This window comes from Equus caballus, chromosome 2 (assembly GCF_041296265.1).
Source record: "Equus caballus isolate H_3958 breed thoroughbred chromosome 2, TB-T2T, whole genome shotgun sequence".
NCBI lineage: Eukaryota > Metazoa > Chordata > Mammalia > Perissodactyla > Equidae > Equus > Equus caballus.
The window spans coordinates 66,291,425-66,301,141 of NC_091685.1; the positions used below are offsets into that span (position 1 = coordinate 66,291,425).

A 9,717-nucleotide genomic window follows, 5' to 3' on the forward strand; every position below is an offset into this window, starting at 1 on the left:
CACAAGAGCTCTCAGACCAGACATTGCCTAGGGTAACTCTGGGCCAGCAGAAACCAGCACATCTTAACAGTTACCTTCTTAGTGTTCTCCAAAGACTCTGCTTTACCTAGGAGAGATAGGGCCGAGAGAAGAAAGAGAGACGCAGAGAGAGTGACAGAGAGACAGGGAGAGAGACAGACAGAGAGACGGAGAGAGACGGAGAGGAGAATCTTCGTGGCTGGAGCAGAGTCTCCAGGCACCCACCTAAGCAGGCCTCCATTTATAGATGTGAAGGGGAAACATCATGTTCTCCCTCAATTAAAGTTTGTAGGATTGACTTATTTTCCGTCTTCCTTTGAAGGACATTGGGAGCAGAATAAACCAACTTTGGGTTAAAATAACCCCTTGCTGCTTTCCAGAATAACCAAGGCTGCTGAGCCAGTAGCAGGGAGTTGCAGAACTGAAAGGAACTGGAGATCTCCCTGGGTCAGTACAGAATGGAGCAATGGTTAAGGAAACCACAAGAACATTCAGATAATGTTAGGCTGGGTCTCCTGAGGGGCTTTTATATCCGGGCCAGCATGGGCCAGGTTCCTGGTCCTCAGGACATCGTGTGAAATTGACCCAGCAATTAGAAGTTAAGAAGGTTGATTTGGTCAGCTTCCCCAGAAACAATTGGGTTGTAGTAACCAACCTCCCAAGACATCTGCTTGTAAAGTCAGAAAACCAGGTTCTTATTTCTGGTGTGCATGGAGGTCTTACCCTACCTAGAATACCTGCTCGGTGTCACAAGGCCAACTGCAGATGACAGGCCTTGTGGATACAGATGGAGAGTATAAGAAGACTGTGCCATTCTCAGGGGATGTTCTGTCAAATGGGATAAAGGCTGTTGCTCCCTCCAGGAAAGCTTTGGTCTATCGAAGCAGCAATGGTTCTTCCTCTGGTTTGCTTTTCTCCAGGCTCAGGGAAGGCCATCAAGGTACTGGTTGTACTTGTCAGGACTCTGGATGGAGCAGGCCCGATATCCAGGAGTCAGCCTGTCCTCGAGGTCAAAGGAGGGGAAGCCCCCGCCAGATGTAGCCAAAAGACCTCTGGTCAAGGTCTTTTACCCCTCTGGGAGTGACCTGCCTGATCAAGGGTCTTTCTTCTCTACTCCACCCTTGTTTAGCTCCCCAGCCTGAGCAGAATTGTGGGACTAGCCTGTGGGGAGAATCAGAGAGAAGCTGAGAAGTCCTCTGCCCTGGGTATTGGGAGGGGAATTTGTTGAAAGTTCAAACAATAAAGTCCTTTCAAAGGCTAAGTGTATGAGCCTAAGTGTCCCCATCTTGTGGTCATTTTTGAGGGGTTGGTTTCTCCTGGAGTACTGATTCATGATGTTCGGACCTTTTCTAACCACCTCCGGAAACTTTAGGGTTAGCCTCTTCCAATTCTGGGGCCAAGAAGGCTCTCAGAGAGCCCCGGGGTTTCATTTTACAGATCAGGACACAGAAAGGGATTGGCTGACCCGTGTTGGAGTTCCAGCTTTGCCATTCACTAGTTGTGTGATCTTGGGAAAATTTCTTAACTGCTCTAAATGTTAGTTTTTACACCTGCACTTTAGGCTGTGAAAGATTTTAGGATATCAGGTCCGTTGATTAACTGCCTATTTGTTGAGTAACCTGCCTAATTTTAGAGAACAAAACTTTGGGACTTCTTTACACACGGCCTTAGAAATCAGGGTCAGGGACTTGTGTGAGCATCCAGAGCTCATAATCAATTGCTTCCTATATTTCTCACTGGCACTGACTCCAGTCCATGACCCAGAGGCAACCTGAGGTCTGAAATAGTCAAGTCATAGTCCCTTGGGCGTGTGACCATTGGCATTGCCTGTCGCAACTCCACACACACTAGGACTGGCACTGCTTGTGAGATATGCTGTAAATATGCAGTATTTGAGTATTTTTGGGGAAGAACTTGAGGAACTGCTACTTATACCAGCTTTGTAATGGTGAAGTTGTCCTTGTCCCCAGAAGACCATGCCTGGGCTCTGTAAGATGAGCTGGGGATTCTGTAATTTGAGAAAAAAGCCACTCACATCCCCAAATCAAACCACTAGCATATGTAGAAGGCACTATTGTCCCAATAGGTTGATTCAAAAGTGTTTCATGTCTTATGGAGTCATAACCTCTCTACTGGTGGCTCATGGAGAAGATCTGAGCAGCAGAGGCTGCCACCTGGATTGTGTGGGTAGGACACCCCACCTGGATATGATGGGTGCAGCTCACTGCTGCCCCACATTCACTCTGGAGGGGAAGAATGCAGGCAATGCAGCCTCTGAACTGCTGTGGCTGACTGTACTTTCCATCAGGCCAGGCCTGAACCCTGGGAGTCTGCCTGTGATCCCCCAGCCATGCCACGCTCAGTCCTGTCTGCTGGGATGTCTGGGCATGTGCCCAGCACAATGGGCCATTATCATGCAGACTGAAGACATGTGATTCCAGCCAAAAGCTGGTCTGGGGAAACTAAAGAGGTCTCTGCTCTTGTGCTGGAACTTGGAGCACCCAAGGGTAGGATGTATCTAGTCTTGCCAACAGAATTCTTCCTTTCTTAGGGTCTGGTACAATCCAAGTGATGGTGGACATAATGATCTCAGACAAGATGACATGACCTGGTTTTGTTGTGCAGAGTTCTGGCTCCATGACCTGATTGCTGATCTTAGGCCCGACTCCATCACTCCCAGATTGTTGGCCAGAGAGAGAACATGAACTGGTTCTGAGAAGGACACCTCAGAGGTACTGCTTAACGCAAGAGTGTTCCCTACCTTCTTCCTCTCTCACTCCCACTTGCCCATCCCACTAAGAATGGCTTTTCCCAGTGTGATCTTTGCATCTTAAGATTTAAAATTGGGAATTGGGTGGTGAGAGAAAAGATAGGAAGACTCAGGACAGTTAAGCTGGGAATCAGGGCCAAGGAGAGAGAAAGTTCTCTTCTGGTGAGCAGAGTCTGAAGTTGAGTGTTCAAAGTTGGAGTGTATGTGAACACTGCAGGGTGCTGAGACTGGCTTTTGGGAAGAGTTCCTGTAGCTCAATATCTGGACCCCTTTAATGAAACCTAAGAGACATAGGATTGGAATTTCGATATCATTATTATTTGACAGCTAACTGCACTTTTTTCTTTTTTTTAAATGTGTGACTTATAGAGAGACTGGTCCAGTTTGAGGACAGAATGGGTGGGTGATGCACTTTCTGCTTTCATTCCATCTGAGCTGGGTGTCTCCCTATGGACTATATTTTCTAAAATTTTCTCTATGCTTCCACGCAAAGCGCCAGATTTGCAGTATATACTGTAGCTTACGTCCACCTTGGCTTCAAAGCTTCATGTGTCAATGATACCGTGTTGTACACTTGAGATTTGCTAAGAGGGCAGGTCTTCAGTGTTCTCAACACACACACACACACACACACACACACACAGTCTCTGTGAGGTGATAGATATGTGAATTAGCTTGTTTGTGGTGATTATTTCACAATGCATACTTATATCAGGTCCTCAAGTTGTATATCTTAAATATATACAATTTTAAATTGTTAATTATACCTCAGTAAAACTGAGGGAGAAAAGCTTTCCATATCATAGGAAAGCCTGCAGGTCACCTCATGGATTTCTGTAAGATCTGTCAGCATGTGTGGTGATTATTTATGATTCTATCTCTCCAAATAGTCTCTGATCATCTTGATGGTAGGGCCACCTTGTCCTTTGCTTATTCTCCAGGGGGAGTCTGGGGATTGCCCAGTAAGAGGAAAAATATTAGTTTTCATAGCAAATATTGGTTCATTTGCAAATCTTCTCCTCGACTTGGCTCTCCTCATCATGTGCAAAAGGATATGGGGAAAGAGAGGCCTCTACTTCCTCAAAAGAAAATGCAGATGCCCTATTCATAGCCTGTACTGGGTTGAATAGTGCTACCCCCAAATTATACTCACTTGGAAGTTCAGAATGTGACCTTGTTTGGAAACAGGGTCTTTGTAGATGCAATTAGTTGAGCTGAGGTCATACTGGATTAGGGTCAGCCCTAAAGCCAAAGACTGGTGTTCTTATAAGAAGGCCATCTGAAGACAGAGAGACACATACAGACAAGTAAGAAGAGCATGTGAAGGCAGAGGCAGAGGTTGAAGCAATGCGGCTGTAAGCCAAGGAATGCCAGTGATTGCCAGTAACTACCAGAAGCTAGGAAGAGACAGAAAAGAACGTCTAGAGACAGTCTTTTCTAGAAACTTCAGAGGCAATATGACCCTGCCAATACTATGATTTTGGACTTCTAGCCTCTAGAACTGTGAGAGAGTAAATTTCTGTTGTTTTAAACCACTCAGTTTGTGATAATTTGTTTTGGCAGACCCAGGAAACCAATGCGTAGCCAAAACTTTAAATGTCCAAGTTTGATTCTGGAAAAAGAATGGTACAGTAACGTGGTGGTGCTGGGGGACTGGGTTTGATTCTGTCCCTGAGATCTGCTTTCCCTTTGTATGTGTGGATGCCTGTTCAGATTCCTACTGCCACCACCGTACTGGCTTCATAGTGTGTGTAAGTTAGGGATCAAGGATGCTGCTCACCTTCAATGCCTTTCCCCAAGGGTGGCACATTCCTTCCCTTTACGTACTGGAATCCAGCTAATGCAATGCCAGAATGTTTAAGCCAGAAGATACAATGCCAAGCATGTTACATACATAAACCCATGCATGCCTCATTTAATCCTAAAATGACTATATGATGAGGTAACAGTAAGAGTTCTCAGTATTATTCAGATTTCTCAGTTTTCAGTGACAGACATTAACTCTGGACATTTTTAAGCTTAAGAGGAATGTACTAGAAAGATATCTGGGCCTCATAGAACAGGCTTGAAATATGGCAATAAATGAAGGAGCCCTGAAGGGCCAGGCTGCTGGATCATGGTCCTGAAATAGTCTGCTGCACTAGGACGGCTCGGTTCTCCAATGGCACCCGTGTAGTGATGTCATTCACTCAAGTCCAGCTCCTGGGGACAGACATCTGATTTTCTGAGCCTAAATCATAGACCTTCCCCATGGCTGCCCTTGGATATGGGGAGCAAAGATTGGCACCTTTAGCTTCCTCAGAGGAGGTGGCCCTGGCCACCACTTCTAAGGTTACACTCATGGAGCCACAAGGTAAATACATAATGGTTTTTATGTGTGATAATTCAGTAATTTCAGATGACTTCACATGTGGGTTTTCAGCAAGAATAACTTTGAACGCTCCAGTCTTATCTAAGCTGCGCTGCAGGAAATCAAAGACAGTGTCATATGTCCCTTCTTGCACCTCATTGTCCAGGGTAGAGCAGAACCTCACCCCAGGCTGGTGCAATCATGGCCGTAGGAACCACAAGCAAAAGGTAGGAATGTTTAGCCTTTTCCTGGGTTGTGGACCCTTTTGAAATGTGGTGAAAGAATATGTGCTTCCCCTTCACCTGGTTTTCTCTTTTTATGTTTTGTTTTTATGTTAACTCCATTGCACTTATTTTACTTTGTGAGCTTTTGCACCACCTCTCCCTTTCTTTCGGCTAGGCAGTGGGTTTAAATTAGCAAATATGGGTAGCTCAACACCACAGAACCTCTCTGGACAGAACCAAAAGGACCCACTAAAATATAAATGCCCTGAGAGGCTAGCCCCATGAGCTAGTGCTGATTTCTGAGTTTTATTTTTTGCTGGAATGTTGAAGATTAGAGGTGTCGAGGAGTCCGAGCAGGCAGGTCTTCTGGGAGAATGGAGCCCTGCTTAGCATTCCAGTGCAGATATTCAGATGTGTTTCCTTCAGGCACATCCTTGCAGGAGGGAAACCCTGAAGCTCAGCTGCTGTTATTCCCAGCGCCCCCACCCCTGAGCAGATAAGGGCAAAGGCCTTGAAGAGTTGTGACCTCTGCACCTGGGTGGGGACACTGGAGGGCTGGTGAGAAAGTGCTGCTGGAACAATGTCGCCCTGCAGACAGCTGGAAGTGTTGTGTGGGTATGTATGGCCCACTGCTTCCGCTGTAGTGGTGAAAGTAGCTATGTTTGGTATGTGGAATCTTAGGGCAGCACTGGTTTTGAAGGGTCAGAACCACTGAGTCACAGATATAACTTAGCATTATGGCTTTAAGCCATAGGAAGCGTTTTGAGGGGCTTGCTGTTCCATGGACCTCATTGGATTCTTGACTCCTCATTGGACTACAACCTACAATCAAAACTTCCAGCTAGATTCCTATTCTTAGTAATGGAGAGGTGGTACAGCTTAACAGGAAAGACACTGGATCAAGACTATCTGGATTTAAACCCAGTGCTAACTAAATCTTACTGGTTGTATGACCTTTGAAAAGTTTCTTCATCTGCAAAACAGGAGAAATAATAGATTTTGTTGTGAGGATTAGTGAGTTAACATATGTAATCCACTTACAACTGTGACTGGCACATGGTAAGCTATTATCATTAGGCTCAGGATATGTCATATCCTTGGACTGGTGGTCACGTATTACTCAATTGAATTTGAATTTGAAATAGGAATTAGTGATTGGAGACAGGAGGACAGAAAAAAGAATAGGAGATGCATTTTGTTGCAGTGCCTTTTTGCAAAATACTTCTGGGATTTTGCCAGTAAATTGGTCAGAAGCTGGCCCCAGTTTGCTACCCATGGCTCATTAACTATCCTTACACACAGATCGAGGATTTCGTCCTTTTAGCCATTGACGTATCCTTTTAATTGGACCCATGAGGTGAGGGTCAGGGTAGTAGGGCTTGGGGGGGCTTATTTATCTTCATTTCTTTGCAACAAGACATTACGTTGTGACAGTATGCCACCCATTGCCACCCCGGTTTACAACCGAAAAAACATCTGCCCTTAATTGCCTTGCAAGTACGAATTTCTACTCCATCAACTCCAAACAAACAATGCCCTGAAGGAAAAAGAAAACACGGAAAAGAAAAATCAGTCTTTAAGAGGCTGGCAGAAATCGTAGACCTCTTCTTTCTTCCTGGTGGATGGCTTATTATTTTGTGATTTACTTTCTGTACCCTATCCTCTTACCTCCTATCACATTTCAGCGATGGCTGCCCATCTAAGACTGACTAGTGGAAGTTGAGGGGAAATAGGAATTTGGATAGCTGAACAGTGATAAGCGTGTCATGAAATTGGCTTCCCCCTCTCTGAATTTGGCAGACCTTCAGGATGTAGCAACAGATGAGCAGGGCGGGGGCTGATGACCCACATCCCATCCTAGCCTGCTGGTCCATCTGATATTGATGTCCCCCTCTTGGGCTTATACTCATAGGGTTTTTAAGTGCCTCAGTCCTTGGAAGACTCCCACTTTCATGATCAGACCTGTACTCATCATCTTACCTGAAGGCAGTGAGATCACCAGGAGGAAGAATAACCCAGAGAGACAGAGCCTCATCGCTGAGGAGGGCACAGAGCTGGAACTCCCTGGGGGTGGCTGCCTTTATAGAGCTGGGTGTGGCTGGGTGGGGCTGGACACTGGTCTCATTCTACCTGGAAGGGCACCTTCATGATTAGAGGTAAAATAGTCCCTGGGCTATTCCATGCTACTTCCTCTTCTACAAATCATGGGAGAAGAAGGGATTCAGTCAAGGAAGAACAGGAGCAGAGACCAGGCATCCGCCCAGGCCAGAACACTTTCCCTATAACTTCAAATGTATACTGATAGAAAAATGGCAGGGAACACATCGGCTTCATTTCTCTTTTCCTCTGGAGCCCCACTGAGAACACAGGAGCCCAGGGAAGTGATGTTATAAAACACATGCTTAATTTAAGGCCAGAAAGGATGTGAGGAAGAACTTGGAGCGTTCCAAGAAGCAAAAGATCTCATAGTGTCAGCTATTGGGGTGAGCAAGAGTTGCAGGTGCTCAGACATTGTGGAGGAGGGGCAGCCTTCTCTTCAGGTGGCAGATTTATTCACCTGGCTGGAGGCAGATGCTATAGGGAATCTTTCCCCCAGAAAACTTCACTGAGGGGCTTCGCTTTCCAACTATGAAATGTTTCCTGGTATGAAAAGTTGGCTAGGATTTGGGAACTTTGAGGATTCTGGGACAGATTCGCTTTTTAGGGTGAGTGGGTTGGAACTCTCTCCTGGTCTCTCACAGGAAGAGCCAGTTCAGTGCTGTGTTCAAGGTTGGGTGCCCAGTGTTAGGAATGGAGCAGGACAACACTTCCCTGGAGCTATAGGGACGCAGCTCTGGGGAAGGGTCATTAGGTCTGTTTCCCCTGGAGTGGTGGTGGAAGATCAAGAGTGGAGAAGAGACTAACTTTGGTGTTATTCTTGCCCCTTGAGGCAGGATTGTACCCAAGTGGCCCACGGCCGTACGATGCTGAGTCTGTGAAGTGGCAGCAGAGCATAGTTTTATTGGTTATGCTCCATTTTGCATTCACATGCCCTTGGATAAATTATTTAGCATCTTTGAGCTTCAGCTTCCTCTTCTCAAAAAAGTGCATTGTAAGAGGGCCTTTTGAGGATGAAATAAGATAAAGCTTACAAAATGCATTGCACTCCTTCTGTTATAGATTTTGTTCTTCCTCTCCTCCTCCTCCTCCTCCTCCTCCTCCTCCTCCTCCTCCTTCTTCTTCCTCTTCCCACCCTCCCTCCCCTTCCTTCCTGTCTCTTCCTTCTCCGTAATTATTGAATTCCACCACTATAGCTGTGTTTCTTTCTCTTTTACAGACTGTCTCCAAGAGACTTCATGTAATGAATGCAAAACATTGCTGGGAGGGTTTTATTCTGTATCCCAACAATGGTCATTGAAAGCACTGCTGTAGGTTGGAATGGGAGTAGGGGAGAGATAGTGAGCCTGTGGACTAGAAGTAGGTAGGTCAGTGCTAGATCAGGGCTGAAGATTCCCTTGCATGACCCATGGAAGCCTCCCCGGAGACCCTGCACTGGACATACAATTCATAGTACCATAGACCCAGAACAGGCTCAGTGATACCACTTCATTCTTTCAGAGATGGAGAAATCAAGGCTTGGAGTGGTGAATGGGATTGCACAAAGGAAAGAAGCAAGCTATGGGCTGTGTTGTTATTAAATATTCAGCTCTCTTGATTTTTGGTTGGGAACTCTGTCTTTCTCTGTATATTTTAAGCTGTTCAAAGATGCATCAGGGAATATGAGAAGTATGAACTAAACATCTAAGTGTTTCCGAGACCCTCTTATACACAACTCTGGAAAAGTAGATCTAAAAGGCATTTGGAGATCAGTATGTGTTCAGGATGGACTCTTTCCATTCCTCCCACACATGTCCTGATTAAATCACCCTCCCAACCTTTGGGCAGGGGCTTCTCCTAACTGTGCTGAGTGTTCCTACCTCCCACCTGAGGTCTTGTTGGGCAAACTTCATAGGGATACACAAACAACTTCATTCTTTCCCTGTTAGCATTGCTCAGTGGCTGCTTTCTTCCTTTATCTTAGTTTCCCAGAATTTTCATGCTCTCCTTATCATGTCTACCTTCTAGAAAAACACATCCACTACACATCCTATGCTCCACTAATGAATTGCCCTGTTGAAGGAACATGTCTCCTTTTCAGCTGCCTCGTTGATCAGTCAGATAGTTCCTGAGTGCACTGTTGATTTCTCCCCATGTGCAAGTTTATTTTCCCCCATGGCTCTTATTCTTAAACTTTTAAAATAAATCATTGATAAAAGATGAAATTCAATACACATAAAGAAAAATAAGCAAATTGCTGAGCATATGGCAATCACTGG

At 45.5% G+C, this 9,717-nt stretch overlaps 1 protein-coding gene across 1 annotated transcript; it reads right to left on the reverse strand.

The window, feature by feature from the left end:
* Positions 1 to 6,680: 6,680 nt before the first annotated feature.
* Positions 6,681 to 7,502, reverse strand: DEFB136 (defensin beta 136). The gene is made up of 2 exons (XM_023628489.2): positions 7,343 to 7,502; positions 6,681 to 6,899 (listed from the first exon to the last, which is right to left on the reverse strand). The coding sequence occupies exons 1-2, from the start codon at positions 7,395 to 7,397 to the stop codon at positions 6,727 to 6,729; spliced, it is 228 nt and encodes a 75-aa protein (XP_023484257.1). The 5' UTR covers positions 7,398 to 7,502; the 3' UTR covers positions 6,681 to 6,726.
* Positions 7,503 to 9,717: the final 2,215 nt, after the last annotated feature.

What these genes read in the sequence shown, in the direction of transcription:
- DEFB136 (XM_023628489.2), bottom strand. Translation starts at nt 7,397, where the DNA reads ATGAGGCTCTGTCTCTCTGGGTTATTCTTCCTCCTGGTGATCTCACTG. An exon ending in GGTGATCTCACTGCCTTCAG is followed by an intron (nt 6,900 to 7,342) that starts GTAAGATGATGA and finishes TTTTTCCTTCAG; the next exon opens with GGCATTGTTTGTTTGGAGTT.